The 22,566-nt window shown below is 43.2% G+C and overlaps 1 protein-coding gene across 1 annotated transcript in view; it reads left to right on the top strand.

Moving 5' to 3' along the window:
- Nucleotides 1-1,557: 1,557 nt before the first annotated feature.
- The window catches only part of anos1 (anosmin 1), a 45,884-nt gene continuing 24,875 nt past the window's right edge, over nt 1,558-22,566 (top strand). The window contains exons 1-2 of the mRNA XM_086220528.1: nt 1,558-1,792; nt 8,394-8,441. Of these exons, the coding sequence (XP_086076654.1) occupies nt 1,601-1,792; nt 8,394-8,441 (240 nt within the window). The 5' untranslated portion in view covers nt 1,558-1,600. The remainder of the gene's footprint in view (nt 1,793-8,393; nt 8,442-22,566) is intronic.

Genomic DNA, 22,566 nt, shown 5'->3' with positions numbered 1-22,566 from the left:
ATTAGCGGTCATTACTGCGTCAAATGACTGCAGTCGTCAGGAGGAATCTTTCAGCTTACGACAGGCAGAGTTTGCTCCTCACTGACATGGTTCCTGCACAGAGACACACGGCTGTTACCTGTCCAGGCTCATTCAACCAGAAAAAAACCTTATTCCAATTCGATGTATGATATAAAGTGAGTGATTGTGCTATCAAGCAGCATAGTGAAGACACTGGACTCAGTGCCATTGCCACAATCACAGCGCGGGAGGCAGACATGCTAAGAGGCTAAAACCAGTGTGTCACCAGCACACTTTAATAAAGTGTCGATGAGTCAACTGGAATAAGGAAACCTCTGTGATATCCAATGGATTTACACTCCTACGTTTATTTTTTAGTCACTATTCACCTTGAATATTTTGAAAAATTTTGTGAAGATTCTGTAAAACAAGCTAACAGTCTACATGTTAGCTAACACGCTAGCGCTATCCCTGCCGCTATTTCTGTTGTGCTCCGCTGCTTTAAGACTGGGTGGTGAAAAACTGATGAAATTAGCTTCCCGGTGCAATTCCTTGCATTGAATACTATAGCATTCTTCATATATCATATTGAATTATGGACACTAGACAGATCTGTGCAGAAATGAGTCATTATCTTTGTGCAGCACTTTAACGCTGGCTGCTGTTACACATGGTAAGTGGCTGCTCGCTGTCATGCAATGGCACAGTGAGCTGCAGTTGGTGCTGCAAGAGAGGAGAAGGTGTAGTGCAGAAGAAAGGACATCTGAAAACACATTTAGTGACTGCAGCCCCTCGAGGAGGCTCCATCACTGACAGGAGCGTCACATGAATTAAGGGATGACCAATTGTGACACCACGGGGTGGACAGACAAGCAAAAATATCTATTGGTTGTGGAATAGGTATCCATTGTCTATATTCAATGATAATTTCATTTTAAAATGGTCAAAAAAAATACCAGTTTCTGTGACATTATCGATTTCAGCAGTGTTTGTTTCAGAATTTAAGGGTATATTTGGCTTTTTTATAATCAGGCTTAGCCAGGGACAGCGTACTCCCATAGAGCAGATCTGTCATGGATCGCTGAGACACACTTCTGATTTATCCTCTGCATGAGCACTTTTGCAAAAGGTGAAGAAGTGAAATTTATGATTGACATTTTGAGCGGGGGCCATAGGGGGCCTAAGCTCAGTTGTTACCCCATGTTGTGCCCTGTTCAACCACTCCTGGGATAGTCAGAAAATAGGGATGAAGACAGACAGACAGATAGATAGATCCATACATCCATATATATATACACATATTAAATTTCAGGAATAGATGGGGCCTGAAATAACATGTTTTCATGGGGCCCAAAACCTTCTAGTCGCGGCCCTGCTCGGGACAACCAGTCCATGCTTTGAATAGTATTCAGACTCTGCAGCAGTCTACCTGCTCGACCCTCCTCGTGCCTGTCAGTCACCGCTGGATCCTCCAATCAGAGGGCCCGTGAGCCCGTGACTCCTCCCCGGTGTATAATTGAAGTTTCTTTAGTTTCTCCGGCGCAGCCTGCACGCAGTATTGTCCGATCCGTGGAGGGATTTAATACACCACCGCCGGACCATGTCATCTAGGAAGCTGAACGTGTGTGTGGCCCTGTGTTTATGGATTATCGCGTTAACGAGCCCGGGAAGTGTGTCTGCGAGGAAGCATGACGACTCTTTCTTCACTGCCAGTGTTTACCGAGCAAGATGCGCCTCGAGATGCCTAAGCCTGCACATCACTCGCATCTCTGCCTTTTTCAAGCACTCCCAGGTACGAGTGTGTGCGCGCGCGTTTGTGTGTGTGTGTGTGCGCGCGCGCGTAGCCTCAAACTTCTGTGTGTGAAATAAGAAATAATTCATTCGTGTTGTTGTGGTATGAATGAATGTGAGCTGGTCGATCTTTTCTCTCCACATAAACCTGTTTCTCTTGAGCCCGTTTTGAAGCGGGCAGCTCGTGGTGCTGAAATACTTTCTCACTTTGTGTGTTTCTGAAATCCAGTGACAAATGAGATCTGTGATGAAGGTCATGAAAATATACATACAAGTTGCAGATATTAAAATGCTTTATTATACTTGCAAAGTTGCTTCATTGGCCAACAGTATGTCACTGCTGTGTGCGTGTTGTATAGACCGGATCAACACATTGCAGTACTTGGTAGACTGAGCATGATGGATCAGATCAGAGAAGCAGGCCTGTATTCATGATGAATCAATTAGATCCTTGTCTGTGGAAACAAGCTCATCATTTGGTCAGAACTCTATAGATTTGTGTGAACTTTTCTGTCATTCTTAAGGTTATTTATGTCATTTCAAATGATTCATCACCAGTGAGAGTGAGATGCAGTCTGCAGTCTTTTGACACACACACACACACACACACACACACACACACACACACACACACACACACACACACACATATATATAAGGATGTGCGGTGCTACTGTGAAGAAGCTGTATTCTGTGTATGGTTCTTGGCTCCATGTGATGTCAGAAGTTGTTTTTCACCCTCCACTGGTCCCACTGTTCTCCTGCAGGACTGGAGAGAAAAGGACTGGTCACTGATCCCCCAGCTATCTGTCTGGTGGCTACCTTTAGACTGGCTCCATTTGCATTTGCAAGGCTTCTCAAAGTGCAGTAATGAATCCCCCAGTTGTCAGGAAACGCTGTGAGGCGAGGCACTTTTGTAATGAATCAACAAGAGTTTATTGTTTGTTTCTGTGGCACCAATTTAGTTTGAAAACACTAATTGATCAGCTGCACAGACCTGCTACACTTCACACAGCTTTTTTTTTTATTATTGCAGTTTCAGTTTTTACATGTCGTGAGGCTTCGGTTAACGTCCTGGTAGGACAGAACTAGCATCCAGAGGATTACAAGCAGTGTTTCTTGTTAAGGATTTGCTCATTAAATATTCAGAGTTTATTGCTGCCTTGGGTTGCAAAGTTAGGACATTAAATCAGCCAGCAGCCGACCGAACAGTCAAATAACTGATGAAGTACCCCCCCCCCCCCCCGTCCACCTCTAATGGACAGCTAATAGACTATATAATTGACTTCAGCGTGTGAGTCAGACTTATTCAGAGAGAGAGAGGTATTTGTGTGGAGAGAGGTGCATTTTTGTGGTTAGTGATATGCAAGGTTTGCTTGAGCGAGCTTGTGCAACTTCAAAACAGAAGACATTTGTTGATCATTTGCAATTATGTACTCCCTACACTCCTTTCATGTGAAAATGGGAGGTCTGGTCAGCTGCAAAAACACATGGCTCCCACCCCCCTCTTGCCCCCCCCCCCTCTACTAATAAATGCCAGCGCAACACCTCAAAGGTGTACAACACACTGATGCTTCCCCGGCGAGGTCACCTTCCTGCTAAACGCTGGCGCCCCGTTTGTGCTAAATGTGATGAGCTCTAATGTGCTGTTGCCACAACATCTGAGCATGCTCAGTCAGCACGACCTACAGGTGGATCTGCTCCCTCTGCCGGATCTTATTACGGTAACAGGCCAACTGGCAGTTCACAGCTCCGCTCTGTTGAGATGACAGACTTCTTAATCAGGAGTCATTTAATACTCGATAGAAGACTTTCCGTTTCAATGGAAATTAAAGGAGTGGGCCGTATGTCAACGCAGTAACTCTTAATATTTCAATATCTAGTTATCTATACGATCTGCTACTTATTCTGCTGGAGTTCATTTGTCCTCTTAACATATTTTGCAGCTGTAATTTATGAATCTGTTTTTCATATCAGCTTTAATTTGATTTGAATTGCTGGAATGACACTGTGAGAATTTAACACTCGCAGATGTTATGAACACGTATCTTTCCATTTTGGTCTAAATCAGAGGACAAAACTTTGTTTTAATTTTTACAGTTATGTCTTGAAATGGAAACAAGCATGCATGCAGAGTTAGAAAACCCCTGGGTCGTCCCATTGCTTGTCAGATTTATAGCAACAGCAGATTTATTGATGTAATAGTATTTCCAAATACAGATTTATTGACATTTCACTCCACATTTGGGGAACTTGTCACCCCTGTACAATATACAGAGGGGAACACCCAACCATAAATATTAGTCTCGGACACTTTAAAATATTAAGAGCGACCTGGGAGAACCGCGCAATAATGTATTCTGAAAGCATCAGCCTTGTAGTGGATTATTTATGTGGGGACCCGTGAAGCCAAAAACAAGGTGTGTCCACGAGGCCTTGTTATTACATGCTTAGCAATAAAAGTCTAACATTTTAAATTCAGTCATTCATTTCAAACGTGCGGCGCAGTAAAGCCTGAGCATCTTGACTTGAGAGATTTGTGTGTTAAGCGAAAGGGGAAGAAAAAACATTGGAAAGTAGTTTTTCCGCGTCCCCTTGTTTTCGCCTTTGATATTAAATAACCTGCGGTGGAATCAAACCTCAGCCAGTTGCTCGTCTCATGTGTGGAGTTTTTCATTGGTGAAGACAGCGCATGAATAGGGGTCTATGTAGCTTGGCCTCACCTCCCTGTAAATGCTTTTAAACCATGACAGTCCTGTCTGTAAATCCCCGGCGGCCAGCGCTGCTACACCCCTCAGCTACTTCATTCCTAACTGGAGACAAGCGTTGCGTCTCAAGCACCCTCTTATGTCCAACACATTAGCTCACTTTCACTACCCTTGTCAAATAATTCATATAAAGTGAATAATTGATAAGCGGAATGACCACAGCCCTTCACACCCACTCGAGCTTCAATGTTTGGCTCTTTATTTTAGTGCAGCGTATGTGCCCTGAAGGATCAGTTATTTTGGTGTTGCCTCAGGACCCCCGCGCCTGCAAAGGACACCACTCTCCTTTGAAGTCCTCCTTCCTGTCTAGGTGGCTGGAAATCTATTGAGGCGCTCCGCTTAGAAAAAAAGGTAGTTTAATGCTGGCAAACATATCGGCTCTATTCAGAAGCTCTTCTCCGGCGTAAACTGAGATTCGTTTAATCCCGACCAAACGCCCCGTAGGAAACAAAAGGACAGCATTTTCCAAAGGTGGAATGCTGTTCTCTGAGATAAAAGGGGGGGGGGGGGTGTCCATGTTCTTCAGTTGTCTAGACAATACCACACGCCCCTGGCCACCTGCTCTAACTTCTCAGCTGACAGCAGCCATAATGTACCTCCGTGATAAATGCCCCGTTTACACGACCCGGCTAGTGTCAGATTCGCACTGTCTGGCCTCGACCTCCAATCACACTGGAGGATATCTGGAAAACATTCATTCAAGCCCAGTCCTTGACAGTCCTCATCACTGTTCAATGTTCAGACTGCAGAGGAATGTCACGGTGAGACAGAGGGATGAAGTCCTGACCTATAATTATTCCCGGTTGGTCCCTGACATGCTGGGGGTCAGGCCTGGACAGCTGGGGCAACATCCTGCTGAGCTTCTCTGCTACGAGGGATGCTGTCACGAAACAAAATTAGCTCCTCGGTGGATCTGGCCCCGTCCTTGTTTATTGATGGGTGAAGAAAGGTGTCAAAGAAGAGGGGTGATGATTTAGGACGCGGTCTAGATCATGACAATCTGTATAAATTGTCCTGAGACTTTGGCTGCAAGAGTCAAGGACTTATTTACGGGCTGTATGCCACAGGGGATCTAGCCTGGTTGTATTGATCATTCCTCATAAATTAAGGAACCCGAAGGGATTTTAATGCAACGCCATATAAAATGAAGTATTGAGGAATAATTCTTATTATAATCAATATTCGGCCAAACAGATTTAATACGTTCTATTCCATGCAAAAGTGCTGATGCCGGCTTAAACGCTTCAGGGCTCATTTTCACTTCATGAAACAAATCTTTCCTAAAACACACATATATTTTTCATCCTTATCTGCTTCTTCTTTTTTCTTTTTTTTTGGTGAAAGATACCCTCTGAAGACATGAGCATACAATCATGAATTCCTTTGAAGCCATTTGACCATTATCCTTGACACTAAAAGCAGAGCCGTTACTGGTACTGGATGTCAAATTAAACCCTTTAATGATAAGTTCTCTCCTAAGGTCTCATGGGAATTTCTTTCTGGATTACATTGTGGGGAAAAAAGCTTTGAACTTGACATTGAACTTAAGCAGACTTTTTTTTTTTTTTTGTCTGCAGACCCCTAAAGTTTGACTGTATCCTGCAGCTACCCTCGCGCGCACACAAACACGCACACAAAAAGATGTCACTAAAAGTGAGGCACAGATCCGGGTCATTGCTTATTAAAGAATTTCATTAATATGACTTTATCTTCAGATTTTAATGAGTTATTCAAAAGCGTATGAAAATTAAAAAAAAAAAAACGGAGAAATATTTTCCCTCCCGTCATTGCAGATATTATCTGTTCATTAAATGGGTGCCGTATTGGTTGTGATGACTACCATTTGAATGGCTCCGATGGGGCGAACTCCACCTGCCAAGAAGATTGATGTCATCAATTATTATCATTGATGAACCAGCACCTCTGGAGGTATGACGCCTGGATATCTACATTAGAAATAATGATGTTTTATGGCGTGTCAGTGGTTGAGGTCAAGTCGGGTTTCGCAATAACAAAATTAGTCAGGGAAAGATTACAGTGCAGGTTGTGGCGTTGAAAAAGCAAACAAACAAAGAAGGAATGCCAAGGAGATGACCTGGATACAGGAAATGAACGAAGTATATCGGAATCAATTCAGAAACGGTCTTTACAACCGCCGAAAAGTAAGATTTCTCATGGAGAACACAATCCACACCCTCTCCGGAAGATCAACTCTTGTCTCTGATTAAAGTACAAGGCCATAAATATATGCTCCCATTATTTTGGAGATTCCCACCATGTTATCAAAGATACGTACTCTGGATTCCATAAGCTGAGACCGTTCAGGCAAATGAACTCTGATGAAAATTCCCTCTTCAGCTTGTTGCAGCTCTATCGGGTCGACGGCCTTGAACAGTCTTCAGGATCCACAATGTGACTCAGACCGTCTCAAGAACTACGATGATGTGTTCCCTGTAATATTACCTAACCTCTGCACAAAGTTTCATCAAAATCGTTCGGTTCATTTGGGAGATGTTCTGCCGGTGATTGGCGGAGAGGGAGAAAAACAGCAACGTGTATCCGGTGGTTGGAAACAAAATGTCAAAATAGGGATCCAACAAAGGCCTGTCGTCGTAAAAGCCACCGTTTGTTTGACCTTTCTGTCACCTCAAGCTGAATCCTTCATCATCACACCGGTCAGTAGAGGGACACCTTTTAGCATCGACTACTCCAGATAGATGATATAACGGTCTGATAATATTTGAATCTGCTGTGAGGTGTTCTTTTTTTTTTTTTCTTTGGCTTATTTCTGTGCATGGTTTTAGTTTTGTAGCCTGTAAATTTAAAGACCTAACATGTCCAACAAATGTCATAATTAGCTCGTGCAGCTGTTTAAAAAAAAAAACAACCTCCGTGTCAGCGGAGATAGTTGCTGAGTGAATAATGGACAAATATCCATCAGGTGGCCAGAAACATGACTTCGCGCTCATGTTGCTCTGGCTGTTTGCCGGATGAACCAAAAAGCAACTGTGAATTGAAATTATTTGAAAAGGTATTCCTAGAAGTCCGCTATTACGTGCTTAAAATCTTGACCGTGTCTTGTTTTCTGCAACGCGTTGAAACATTTCATCTCTCTCATGCGGATCAGCTGAACGTTGTCTCTCAAGCACTAGCCTTGTACTTGCCATTCCCTGCTCAATTATGCTTGCAGAGAATGACAGCATAATTCCTCTCCCTAGAATTCAGGAAATGACCACTTGCACAAGCTATTTAGCCCCACTCGTCCTCTCGCTCATCGGCTCTCCATATTTACACATGCAGGATTTATAAATACACGGCTCTATTAGGACCAAATGTTTGCCTTGTTGTAGAAGGTGGCACTTCCACAGCAATTAGAGGAAATTGGCAGTATGTGCAGTCTTCACAGGAGTGCTGACATCAGTTCCCGCTTTTGTGACCTCTGGGACGTCTGTTGAGAGATCAAACAGGTCCTCAGAAAAGCTGAGGTCACCACGCTCTGCTGAAACTGACCAGAGGTTTGCCCTGGGGCCTGGACCGGGTGCGGTGACCCCGCTTCCCTGCTTAAGTTACACACACGCACGCACACATACACACACACACACACACACATTCTCTCGTAGCTGATCGATATAGATCATCAAAAAAAAGAAAGGCCAAGATGTGAGGAAAGCGGAAATAAGACGCACTGTGATAATAAAGATCAGGGTCAAAGCTGCAACTTTAATGCGATGAAGTTGTTGTAAATGTATTCTAACGCAGTCCAACACCCCCCTGGTTTTCTCACGCCATGCAGCCAAATGACTGATGATATTTTTTTTTCCTTCTCTCTCGCAGAATAATGGATCCTTGGTTTGGTGCCAGAATCACAAGCAGTGCTCCAAGGTAATGTGGTTTCACTTCTTTCATGAATGAGACACATGCCACATGCATGCCTCATTATCAGGGGATAATTCAACATAAAGTGTACGAGTCACGACAGGACTAGTTTTGTCATGCCCGCGGGAATCACTTTGAGACGTGTTGACACAAACTATCACTAAGAATTCCTTCCAGCCCATCCAGCGACACTCATTTGTTAATTAGATACAATTAAAGAATATTCGAACAAGTTATGTTAAAAGGTTTTGGACTCTTTATCATGTAGGGATCCTGTAGGATGCGTTACGGTACGCTTCCTGCAGGGCTTGTTTATGTTTCTTTCCTCATCCCTAAGAGGGTTGATACACAAAGCTGGTGTTGACAGCTCCTCTGAAAAGACGGCACTGACAGGCGCTCCTGGATCTGTTGACAAGAGGGATGTGCTGCATAGACAGCAGTGACAGAGCGCCGCCGAGATGGAATAAGGAAGATTCGCAAGCATAGCATGGTCCAAGTTTGAAATGGGAACAATGCGTTCTATAGCTGTCCAAAGGCTCCCACACTTCCTCGTGCTGAGATGGAAAGCAGCATTTAATGCTGAGGATGTGTTCAACCCAAGTTTTATATGTATGTATGTTAGATGACTTCTCTGTTTAAGTAAAATAAATGAAGTTATTGCCCAGAGGTTTTTATTTTGATAACAAGATAGCGTTTAAAGTTACATTGTGTCGTGCATTTTGAAGTATCGCATTAGATACTGTCGATGGAAACGGCTACGTTTGATTAAAAAAAATCAGTTTTGCAATGTTTTTATGCTCACTTGAGGTAGGTTTTTTGCATTTTTTTAAACATCGTGTGACTGACTTGAATCTTCCTGAATGATTCTCAACTTTAGCACGAGTCCCAGCACCAACTGGTGAGAAGGAAATATTAGAACTCGTCCAACAGACAGCAAAGACCCCTCTCTCCATGCCTCGTAGCTCGCCGGCCAGAATGACTTCTTCTTCTTCTTCTATTCTAGCCTCCTGCTTCCACGTCGACTATACTGCCATCTTCTTTCTGATGAAAGCACAACATTATTCGCTCTGAACAAGACGACGAAAACGTGCCTAATTTGCATGTGCTTTTATTATTTTTAGCATGTTTCCAAAGTTTGAGAAAAACACACTCAACAATTAAATGGGAACACGCTTTGTATCTGACACAAGCCGATTTAGCTCATGTCTCCTGCCCCCCCCCCCCCTTCTTAAAAACCCCTTTTTGATGATTGGCCAACTTCTGGAAGCCTGCAGGGGGGAAGCAACTCTAGGTTATACAGAGGGTCGACATAGGTTTCAAACAGCATCACAACACTTAATGCTGTTTAGTCTGTCGTAATGATATAAGAAGTGATCCAAGACTGTCATAAAATACTTCTTAATTAAGTTGGTTTGAAATCACCACATGAAGTTACCGACTCTCATGCGGAAATACAGACAGTAGTACTCGCAGTATTCATAATTTAACAATACGACAATCAAATAGAAATGTTATAAAAATACATTTCCTCTGTAAAAGTACAAGTCATGTTTAAAATATTGCAAATATTCCCACTGATACTTCTGATGTAATGAACTATTCTAATCGCGAGGAGGATTTGTAACCATATATCATGGACGATATGATCAGGCCCAGCCCGGCTGCTCCTGGATCAGCCATGTGAAGACATCCGTGATGAACTGACATTAGTTTGACACGAAAGTAGAAAAAAAAAAAGAGTTGGAAGCCGATCGTTCTGAGCGGTCTGAGGCCTGAGCTTTTAGCTCGCGAGGGATTACATATGTTTACCTCATTATTTGAAACTGAAGCCACATTTAATAAGAACATCCGACATTGTAACATTATATATGACAGAAAATAAGGACGAGCGTAATAGGTCCCATTTAACTTTCCTCTATCCTCTAACAAATTATTCCCTAATCCTTGTGTGTATTTATTGGCTCCTCTCAAAAGTCCACAGACTTTGGTGCACTTAAAGAGGAATGCATGCTGGGATGGAAGTGAATCACAGTATCACAATGATGGTGATTAATTGGAAATTCAGGAAAACGCAGAGGAGTTTCTTCTTTTCTTTTTTCATCTTAGCGTGGCCTCACATTTGATGTATATATTAAACATCTCATCTTCCGTTTGATTTTTATGATTCCTTTTGTGAATGTGGAATGGAACTCCGCACAGCGCAGTGACCGTGCTCTCTAGTACATCTGCATACATGGAGGCTGTTTCTTGCGGGGTACATTTTTACAGCAGGGTGTTCTGTGACATCAATAAAACCTCCTAATCTGGCTGTAAATTGTGTGTGTAAGTTGATTACTTTTAATAACTGTTAGAAAACTCCATGTGGTAAGAGAGGAACTTCACAGCAGAGCACTTGAACATCGTCTGATTGCCTCTTTAACAAAATATGTCCCTTTTATTACCTTAAACCATCTGTGACCAGTGGGTATTTTAATGTTAATGTAAAAGAAGGCGGAACTCCTTTGTGCTGTGAAGCTTGTTTCTCTTATTTCCACTCTGATGGCCAACATCAGCTCTTGGCACTCGTCACTCCCCAGTCATTCGGCGGAGTTTTAATGTTTGAAAGGGCTTTTCGCTGCCTGCAAGTCCAAACACAGCATACTGTTTTCATAATCAACCAGTTAACATCGCTGAAACTCAGCAAAGGGCCAAATTTTTTTTAATGACTCTTTTTCTTCTCTCTTGTTTTAACAAGCTTGTCAGTTAGCACTTCTTTATCCCGACTGTGAGCTGTTAAGAAATGTGACTCAATTTGATGTAAATCTTTAAATACAATCTGCACAAGTGCGGTAATACTCTCCTACTGTGCTGCTATGAATAGGTTCAAGGGTTCTTTACATTGATTTAATTGTATTTTCAGTCTTATTTAAGCCAGCCGGGATGCAAGACACAGTAAGGAGGTGTAATTTGGGGCCAAAAGTCAATATTTTGGTAGCAAACAGCCTCACACTTCACATCCTCATCCACATCAAACTTGAGTGCACACTTAGGGCTCAGCTATTGTAGCCACTCTAACAATTGCGCTAAATGGGTCCACGCTGTACAGTGGTTCCCTGTGAATAGCTCTACAGCCACTGATTAGCCTCTTCACTTCATAAACAGCGGCCCAGTCAAACAGACGCACAAAGGAAGCGGCTTCCCGGGGAGGGTGTCAGTCCACCCAGGGCTCAGTTTAGCCGCAACGCAGCCGCTGAAGAAAAACGCCTAATGATTTAGACAAAGATGCTGTGACCTCGTCCATCTGTCGGCATTTTAGGAAATCAAAGCCACCCCTCGTTTCCATTTGTGATGAGAAAGTCATCCCGGTCATCTCATATGCAGTGTCCGGAGTCGGCCCCCACGCTCAGTGTCCCCATTGTCATGGTAATTAACCTGCTTGCCCTCTCTCTAAAGCAGAGCGAGGTGGCATTTGGAGAGCCATTATCACACCATAACACTGGACCAGCAGACATTCCGCAGGGAGACAGCAGGCATTTCTATGAGCCATTGTCATTTTGTCTCCCTACTGTTAAAGCTTCACTGGAGAAGTTTGGATGTGCTCCCTGAAAGTTTGAAAAACTCCAGGGTGTTCGCTTTCTCTGCTGGTGCATAAAACATCAATTTTTTTTTTTTTTGCATGTGCATTTGAGTGTGTGGAGCCAAGAAGCTTTTTCTCTCCAACCGTAGCTGATATTAGCCGGGCTGCTCTCCCCACGAGTGTGAACCAGGCTCCCAATCAAATGCTAGACTTGACTTAAAGGCAGCTAAATGCCAGCCTGAAACAAAGCTGCGTTTCAAAATTACTGTCAGGGAAGGAAGAGAATAAAGGACATTTGCATTATGTCCAGAAAAGTTGGCCTATGGTGAGCCAGCGGAAAGTGCCCTTCACTCATAATTCCAGGGGAAGGAAGGCTCATTGTCTCTCCGAGGCTACATCCACACGTAGAACTTATTTTTTTGCTATGTTTGCAGCTCTCATCCACACTAATCCCACATAACTGGAAAACTGAGCCTGGATCAGTTTGAAAACTCTGCGGTTACTTTAGTGTACGGAACGCTTAAAACAATGATGTGGTCAACATCAGCATACGGAGTTGGTTTCCCTCCCCCCTTTTTCCCTTCCTGGGAAAAACACCCAAAACAATTAATGACATCAGCCTTGACTATGAGAGCTTAATTTGACAGCAATAATTATTTGCCAGAACTCAATTTACTAGCAGTAGTTTATCGTAGTTGTTGTTCCAGAGGAATAGAGTGCTACAGGGTTTGGAGGTAATGCATGGTAATGGGTTCCCCCCACCAAACGCCAATGGGATTTTTACATCGGATTTTGGTTACTGCAGAAAATATACATGATTTGAAAGATCATCTTCACAAATGAACACCAGTTTATTAATTGTGAAGAATAAAATGAAATCGTTAGAAATACAGAGCTAACTTTAGGCTACGGACAAATTCTACAGCAGGACTCACCACAGCAAGCTTCTCTCGCCACTGTCAGCTTGTGAGCTATCACCAGTGTAAAGATACATAAAGGCTTTGAAATTCGCTCGCGCGATATTTACCAATGCACTTCATTCCGCAGAACAAAACATTAGGAGCTTTATGGATTTTTTTTCCAGGTATTTAATTGACAACCAATGTAAGAAATCCCATTGACTTTTCGGCAAGGGAACCAGATTTCCTGCAGTGCAAATTTGATCAGGGTTTTAGGGGTCATTTCTGCACAGATTTATAATGACAAAACTTTTTTTTTTTTTTTTTTTGCCCAACTTCAGCCAAACAGTATGTCCAGGTAACAACGTGAATATATCGTAACGCGTAATTGTTCACAGGGATTCCACTCGTACTTTATGACTCTGTAAAGCCACCGCTGTCCTCCCACGTCCAGACATCAGCACAAGCGTTTAGAAGTACGGAAGTACTGAAGTATCCGCGACCAAACACACAGTATAGTGACGCTTCAGATGCTTTGTTGCAGGAAACCGTTTGAGAAACACACAAAGGTGTTCCCTCGTGTGACCTCGCGATGTCCTAAACTTGCTTCGTTCGTAGCAGTTGCACCTCGTCGGTGGTCCAAGCACAGAAATCTGATCTTACTCTTCACCACTGCTGCTCCTCCTCTGAAATATTTTCCACGACCATCAACAGAATAGACAATCTGCTTCCTGTACAGTCATCTGACGTGTGTTTTCGGTCGTGTTATTTCAGACGGAGTTTAACTCAGTCATGGTGCTTGTGCGTGCGGTTTGTTGTTTTTCAGCGACAGTGTGTTAGTGTAGCCAGTGAATATCTAGCAGTACCTATCAGTGAATTAGATTGTGTCCTGGAGACTGACCTGAAGACAATTAAAGCAGCAGTCAAGACCGACACGTTGCTTTAACCCTTCCGTTTCTTTGTGTAGCAGCTGCATTTTATTTTTCAAGAGTCTGCTGAGGCTTTAGAAAGCAGTGTCGTCTGCTCTTCTTTTGACAGCAATGAGTCGTGCATGTCTTTCATTGGTCTCTCACATAATCCAGGTGGCTCTTGTGAGCTCGCTCTCTCTCTCTCTCTCTCTCTCTCTCTCTCTCTCTCTCTCTCTCCTCCCTCTCTCTCCTCCCAATCACACCCTGAGCTTCACATGCCAGAATAAGAATAAGAAGTGTTTACTCTTTTGGATTACATGCGCCTTCGTTTTCATGTGTTGGAAGCTTGGGAGTGCTTTGCCTGAATAACAATCCCTGGAATGCTACTACGTCTCATTCAGAAGTGTCTTTCAAAGCCGACTGTCAACCCCCCCACCATCCCCCACGTTTTCTCACGACAAAATAAGTAGCTTCTCATCTGGTTTTTTTTTTCCGTCCTATGAATTAAGAAACATTCTTTAATTAGCATTCATCTTAATTAGAAGACATAGGTGTGTCACCCCCCTCCCCGCTTCCACGAAGAGCGTGTCATCGTGGTTGACCAGGCTTTTGTGTGGTCATCTCGTCTTTGGCGGTTGGTAGTATATCTCTAAGCATGCTGAAAAGACGTGATAAAGTGTGTGCTGGTTGGTAGGTTACAGCCAGGCATGGCTGGGATTGTTAAGCAAACTTCAAAGCACCTTTTGGTCCTGCTGAGGCCAGACGCTTGTCTCACCTCGCCGTGTTGACCACATTACCAGCAGCGACACCTCAAAGGAAACTAGGAGAGCCAGTCAGCGTGACAAGGAAGCAAGATAGTTTCATTCGTAGGTTTGTGGATGATGCTGTTTTCTCTGTTAGTTTAGTTGGAGGACGTGCATGTGGGTGGTGGAGAAGTGTGAAACAAGGCTGGTCAGTCCCAGCAGGAAGGACCTGATCTGGACATGGTTGTTAAGTTTCACTGGCTAAAGGGGAGGGGTGGGGGGGTTCTTCATTGGCTGCTATCTGTGGAGCTCATTATTCACATGGTGGGTGGCAGAGAATGGAAACCCCCAACAGCAAAAAAAAACTAAAGAGGTGGCCACAGGAGGGGAGGCTGTTGAGTTTTCTTCACCAGTACTTTTTAAAAAAAAAGTATTATTTGTATCGATCCCACAGATCATAGGAGCTCGCCAATAATGTCCGTTCAATTTTCCAAGATAATCAACCTTTCACAGATAACCTGATTTCTCATGTTTTCCGTGTCAGAAGGGATTTTGTTCTGTTGAAGGATTATCGTAATCAAAGCCGCTGTAAAATCCTCTTTCAGCAATAATGACCGGTCACACTGAGACAATCTACCGTCATCCGAGTGTTTACTCTCACTTTGGAGACACCTCTTACTTTACTCCTTCACTAGCTCACATGTTGAGACTAATTTCTCCAGAGGTCTCAACAAAGAAATGCCGCTTTAGTTATGGTCCACGTTAATATTTTTGTGGTTAGTGGACTGATCACGCCAACATGATCAGCGAAAGGAAGATTAGACTGTAAGAATCCTAAAGCTGATGTGCTTAGTAGATTTATTCCAGCTCCAGTCAAAGCTGCTGCATCCTACAGTTAAACCTTTAAAGACTGTGTGTGACAGTTCGAGGATGATGGGAAACCAAAATTTGTGTCACAGACTCAGTAATCGACAGCTATCTTAACCTTTGACTTGGAGCAATCAAAGTAAATAATATGTCTGACTGGAGCAGCGGTGGAGAAAATTGCTTCCTTCACAAATTAAACTTTTATCACTAATCTCCATGTTTGAAATACGTGTAATCCAAAGCTAGAGATGTTACTTTAAAGACAGCGAAGTATCCTCTTCTGCGAGGAGCTGTTTGGTTAAAACAGGAAAGGACAAGTAGGATTAGTGAATCTGAAGTGTTTCTGTGACTTGAATAAACAAACGGCGATAGTGGTGGAATGTGACCGCAGCGTGGGATTAAGACGGCTCTCCTCCCGTCAACAGCCCAGCCATGTTTTACATGTTGTCAGCCCACATCGAGACAGTCTCCTGGCCCTTATTTCATTTGAGATGAGAGGGGATTGAGCCAGCTTGAGTGGTCACCGTAGGAACAAACAATCCCTGAAATCCTATATCTTGTTTACTATCTGCTCAATCTTCAACGGTTGCCACGGCAGAGATGCGTTTTGTTTTTCTTTTTTATTTTCCGCATCGGAAAATGTGAGTTCATTATCGTTGCTGTAGCTGAGCGCTGTCGGAATAAATGTCTTTGGCGTTTTACCATGTGATTCCTTTTCATATCTGTTCCGATCCATCTTGCTTCATTCAGGATGGATGGTGGGGGAGTAAATACACTAAATCATCTGTTGGCCTTCAGAAAACAGGACAGAAGGGTTTGGCTTTCCCATGCTACGTCACAGCAAAACCACCTCTTTATCACCAACCGGACCCCACATGATGGATACATCCTGTTGACTCTAATTGTCATGAAATGTAAACTGAGCCCAGCGGTAGGTGGTAACCGCTGCTCTAGTTACGGCCAATGTAGTCCCGACTCTTGTCACTGTGCCGACGATAACAACGTGAGAAGGCCGAGGACCTGTGGTGTGAGTGTCTGGGTGAAACTTCAGACTCATTAACTTTGAAGACAAAGCTGTGTGGGCTTTTTTTTTTCCCCTCATAAATAAGGAAGGCACCTCTGATTGTGGGCTAAATGTATAATTCATGCACTGCCCCTCCTGCTCCTCCTCTTTTTCTTCTCACTTTCTGCCAAGCTCTTCCTTTTCAGCCCTTTGTTGTCGGCACCCTCGATTGCATTTAAATTAATAATTAAAGCGATGCTCAAAGAATGTCGATGACACCACCTGCTATGCTACTCGCCATCTCCCGGCCTGGTTTGTTAAACAAAACAGAAAAGTCTACATTTCAGTGCAGCCCACTAGAGCTGGAGTAAGAAGTGTTTTAGTTGGTTGTAAATATCAAGGAATTATGACGCTGGCAGCGTTCAGCGGCCCACGTTCCTCACTTGGTGATTTGGAAAATATGTCATTACTGGTGAAAGGGAAATTTGATTCAGTCTGAGTCAGAACTAATCAGTTCAATTCGTAGTTAACATAACTGCATCTTGTATTACTTGTAATGTTCCAGTGATAATACCTATAAAGCAAATGTTACGCAGTTTATTCCAGATGATCATTTCTAGGAGGTATTTCTCAGTTTTGTGCCGGATACTGCTGCTGTTCCTCCTCAAACAAGCAGATAGAAAGGAGATAGGCCACTATAGCACTCAGGTTGCAATTTCCATATAATCTGGATACCTTCAGGGAGACAGAAGACTTGTAGGATTCCAGACTACCACAGGTACATCGAGTACCTCCAATCCTGTGGTATATACATGTGGTGTTCAGAGAGGGAAACGTGCTTGTCCTGGCTTTTGGGCTGATTGAAGTGTATACATGCCAAAGTGAATAGATACCCAGCTGCATTGTATAGTTTATATACTTTGAATCGTACAATTTTCAATTGGAACGGTGTTTTAGTTGGACTACCACACCTCTTTTAATGTTGTGTAAATTCTCCCAGGCTGAGCCATTTCGGTGTCTCATTAGTTTGCCAATGCTTGTTTTATAGGAGAATATCAAACCCACAGGAGCCACTGCAGGACCCCTGAAATGTCAGAATTGAACATATTTGTTGTTGTTTTTTTAATATATGTGAAAAATGAACTTGCTTTCAGCTGTTTAGTCGCGTTCAAAACAAAAGCCCTTTTTACACAAACCTTCCAAGGCAGGAATGTTGTGCTGCCGATGTACTAAAAGTACACCAGTGCAGAATGTGAGCTCAGACTTCTGGCAGAGGAGGAAGCAACAGCACCAAATCAGTGTATGTGTAAACAGGACAGCTGAAACAATGGGAAACAGACCATGTTGAGTTTACACGTGGTACCTCTATCGCGGAACGCCAGATGGCCCATACTGCCACTAACCCTAACCTTAATAATCGGTGGGGGCGGGGGGACAACATTCCTGTGAGGCCGATGCTTCAGATAGATGAAGAAATACGCTTCAAGTACTTCCAAATGTCTTCACACTGATTTGATGCCTTGTTGCGTCACATTCAGATGATCTCTCAGTTCGTCCTTAATCTGTCACCAGCAGCTCCTCAAAGTTTCGCCATTTTGCCAGCACATCCGTGTCTGTGAAGTGAGAAAATGGGATCTTTGGGAAGGGGCGTGTCTGCCAGCATGACATCACATTGCATCAGGAATAAATCTGGCTTTCATGGTGTAATAGCTTATTCAAAAAACACACGCTGTGGGCTTTACACGTCGCCCCTCTGTTGCATAATGGTTTGGTATAGCTGGGTTCTGTGTGAACAAGCAGGTATAATAATGTTGGCATTTTTTCCGAGCTATTGCAGAATTTCTGTGTAAAACCTGCTTATGATTCCACCAGCTTTAATAAAATCTATCTTCACCCACATCGGAAAACCTCATTTCTATTTACAGCTGTCAAGCGTCTAGAGTTGCAGACTCCCATCTCAAGTCAGCAAGTTGTTATTCTTTTTGATCTACACCTGATCACTGTCTGCTGAACACACACACACACACACACACACACACACACACAGACACACACACACACACACACGAACACCCCTATGCTGATTTACAGCCGTGCAAAAATTAAACACCTGATATCTCGTGGACGTTACACTCAATAAGGTCACAGAAGGTTGGCGAAATAGTGCGTCTAGACTTAATAACAGCTCAACACAGCCATATCTTCTTCCTGATTTATTTGCTATATTCTTACGGAATTTAATGGAACATTACAGACATACTGGAAAACCTTGCAAGCATGTGATTTTACACTTAATGGAGTATGTTTCAGCCTGGGTTACCTTTAATGAGAATCTCCAAGAGGAGGCATAAAGGTTTTAGGCATGCTACTCATTTTCTGTGTCCACTACACATCTTTTTTGATTGAAGATGACTGATGCTGCAAGGGAGCTTGAAGTTGGGGATGTGTAGTGACTGAGAGCGAACGAGAAAACAGAAAAAAAAAAAAAACATTCCTCCGTGTCCCACAACAAGTGACAAGACTTGATTAATGTGCACAAACGTTCTCCTCTTCTGTGCGTAAGTTTGGTTTTAAATGACAATATGCGTTCTGAATCTAAATATGTTTTGACATGTTGCTAATGATACTCGCCAAGTCTGGTTACTTTGAGTGTGTGGTCGCCTATTTCCTAGACTCACGGGTCAATTTGGCAATGTTGTACAGATTGAGGACAAGCTCAGAAGTAGGTGGAGACGAAACCTAACCTTAAATAACCTTGAACAAAACCTTAGGAGAAAAAAAAAAAAGCATTGCAGAACCAACCAATTGAGTCTTTCGGCTTGCACAGTTCCATGCAGAGGTTGTGTATCAGTAAAAACTGTCCCACCAGCAACACGTACATGGGATGCTCCAGTTACAGTTCTCAAATAAACCTCTTTCAGTCATTATTGATTGTTCTTAACAATGATTGATTGAAAACAAAAATTCATGTTCATGATCATGTTCCTAATAGAGCGTGTTCTTGACAACATGTCATGATTTTGGGTTTGTGATAGGACGCTCTCAGTACCATCCAAGCTACCTACCCGGCATTCAAAGATCCCCAGACTTTAAGAGGTGGATCTCAGAGACAAGCAAGACTATTTACTCCCTGAAAATACCAGGTGTTGTTTGAATTTTGCATTCTGATATAAAATAGATAAGTAAAAAAAAAAGAAAAAAAAAGGGGGGGGGAAATTTACGTTAGCAGGTTATGAGTGTGTTTTTCTAGCTATAGCAAACTGAATGGAAGGAATTTTTTGGCAGATTCAAGGTTCCATAATTGAACTTCCCAAATATTGCATCTGCCAAAATGGTAAACCATCAATGTCTCTTCAGAGGCCATTGATGTTTTTCTACCGTCCAATGTTTTGCACTAAAATGAGTCATGTGACATCACCTTACTTTGTGTGATATGTAGTTATAGGCTTTGGAAACAAAAACCTCTCAGAGTAAAAGGTTGGAGGCTGCAGAAACACGGCATCACGACATTGCTGGCGAGGGAGAGGGTCTTGGCAATGTTTGTGAAAGATATATCACAAGATAAAAATCTCATTTTGTCCGCAAAGCAATGTGAGCCTGGTGTTGTCAAATTTATCTTCCTTGGAGAGACTTTTGGAAAAGATCATTTTTCTAAGTATGAACACAGGCTTAACGCAGATGGAAGGTTGAAAAAGAGAGTGAGAAAAGTTGAGTTTGAAGATTCATCTGGATTAGAGTGGACATGGTCCGAGTGGGGAAAGAAAAATGAGAGGCGGGGATGGGAAACAAGAAGAAAAGAGGAGATGAGAGCTGAGAAAGGAAGTTGAGGGCAGATGAAAAGCAAATAAAAGTGAAATGGAGTGAGAAGTGAGTGAATATGTGGATCGGGTGGCTGTTGCCTGGCGACTTGCTCCTGGATGGGTCAGTAGATATGAGCAGAGAGCTGACAGCTGCTGGAATAATTGTGTCTCTTTTATTGAGAGTATGAAAACTGCCATGGCTGCAGAAAATAGCCACAACTCGGTAAGATTAATGGTGAGATTTACAACGTGATCACCAACAAGCATATACCTGAGCCTCCCAGAGGACCCGAGGCTCCGTCGGCAGAGGGAGGCGCATTATAAATATCAGGTGGCATCATTTGAGCTTGACACTGACCGTCCGTGATGGGATCGATACCTTCAGCCTCTTTTTATGTTTGCACTGCTTTTGACTGGATTGCCTGTTTGTAGTCGATGCAAGCGGACTAACATCAGATATTGTGTTCATCCTTATGGAGGACGTTGGTTATAAATGGGCGTTTCAAACAGAAATTCTATTCAAATTCACTGGGATACCATTCCAGTTTGTCACCAGATGGACCAAAAACCTACCGTGGTGTGTGTGTGGTGTGTGAGGGAATGAAAGCAGAGCAGAGTAAGAGCAGTAAAGTTGCCAGTAAAAGACTGTAAGCTTTTGCAGTGAGTGTGCAGGTTAAGCTGCAGTTATCAGCAAATACATGCTGCAGCCCAATTTAGAAACTACCTACGCATCACCGCACCACAGTGTGAGGATGTAAACAGCTGGGCTGTACCCTCACAGCTTGACACTAGCGAGGCTGCTCTGTCCACTCTGAAGCTGGGATGAGCGTCTTCCTGTAGTGTCTCATATTTTGCTAAGAAAGGTGCTTGTATAATCAGCGTTGCTGGTGGGTCTAGTAGAGGGAGGGGCTGCTCAGTCTCCAGGACCGGTAGGAGAAATCTTGATGAGGAAAGTGAAGGAGCAGCTCTTTCCCCACTGTCATAACCACCACTGAGGTGCCCTTGAGCAAGGCCCCAGCAGCAGATGAGCCTGTGGTTGTAGCGAGCGCTCTCTAGGTGTGATGTGTAACTGTATGAATATGATCAGCATATTCCGGTAAAATGAGCACCGAGCCTTCTCTTACTAAGCTGTCACCAGAACCAGAAACCACACTGGTATTAACTCCTCTTTTAGTAATCGCTTAATATCAGCTTTTAGTTTCATAACTGCCACCTACTGGTGATAATAACGTATTGGTACTGAAGGCCGATAATACATGGGAAAATGCATTTCTTGAAGTGGTGTAAGTGCCATTAGCTCTTTGATTTTTTTTTTGAATTATGATTATTGGAAAATAATGACTTATCACTGAATGGAATTGCAACAATTCTGTAGGAGCAAGCAGCATACATGTGTCCACATTTAATGGTGGTGCACCTATGGAGGAAGTGACAAATATGACACATTATAGAATCGGTTACAGCCCACCGTTTTATGAGTGTATGTAACCTGCACCACCTGCTACTGGACTCAAACCCTTTACCATTGGCAGACGAGCTAGCAAGGAGGCTAAAACCCATGGGCACTAGCTGTCATTAGCACAAATATCCTCAGGCCGTATGGGGAAATGTCATCGGCATCCTTGTGAGTTGCCTGGAATTGGTGAGAGGTTCATGCTGTATTAATACACACACACACACACACACACAGACACACACACACACACACACACACACACACACACATATATATATATGGCATTTTTCATAGATATGAAGTATTTTCATAGTCCATGTTGTTTCATAGTCCATGTTGTTGTCCAGTCAGCAAACGCATTTTCAAAATGGATAGGGATTACCATGCTTCTACATCAGAGATATCCCCCCCCCCCCCCAGCTCCCTGCCTCATCGCAGCCTTGACAAGTGAAGATGGGCTGTGGCATTGGCTGCCATTCAGCCCGAGTCTCTCATCGGCCCCACAGAACGCCTTTAAGGGTCCCCCAGAGTAACAACTGCTGCGTTTTATTACAGCGTGAAATGGGGAGTGAAAGACTGCTATGGATGTTCCTACTTAGCCATGCAGAATGTGTCACCGTTGGGCTGGGAGATAAGAGGACAAAGGGGAAATCAGCCGCTCAAACGCTTTTGTTCAGACTAAACAGCTGAAGTCCATAGAAACAACCCAAGCTCTTGTTTACATCTCAGACCAAAGCCATTTGTGTCCTTTTAGGTGAAATTTGCTCAGAAATATGTTAACATCACATAGAATAATTGCATGCAATCCTAAGGCTACTCAAACAGATGGTGGCTGCTGTGTTGCCAGCCTGAGAGATTTGCTTGAGGGACCCTCAGACGTTGGCGCTCAAACCCAGTAG

Source organism: Aulostomus chinensis, chromosome 12, assembly GCF_037954235.1.
Source record: "Aulostomus chinensis isolate RoL2024-O1b breed Wild chromosome 12, RoL_Achi_v1.0, whole genome shotgun sequence".
In the NCBI taxonomy this organism is placed as follows: Eukaryota; Metazoa; Chordata; class Actinopteri; order Syngnathiformes; family Aulostomidae; genus Aulostomus; species Aulostomus chinensis.
Note: the sequence above shows the minus strand (reverse complement) of the source record. Positions and strands in the feature narration are given on the sequence as shown.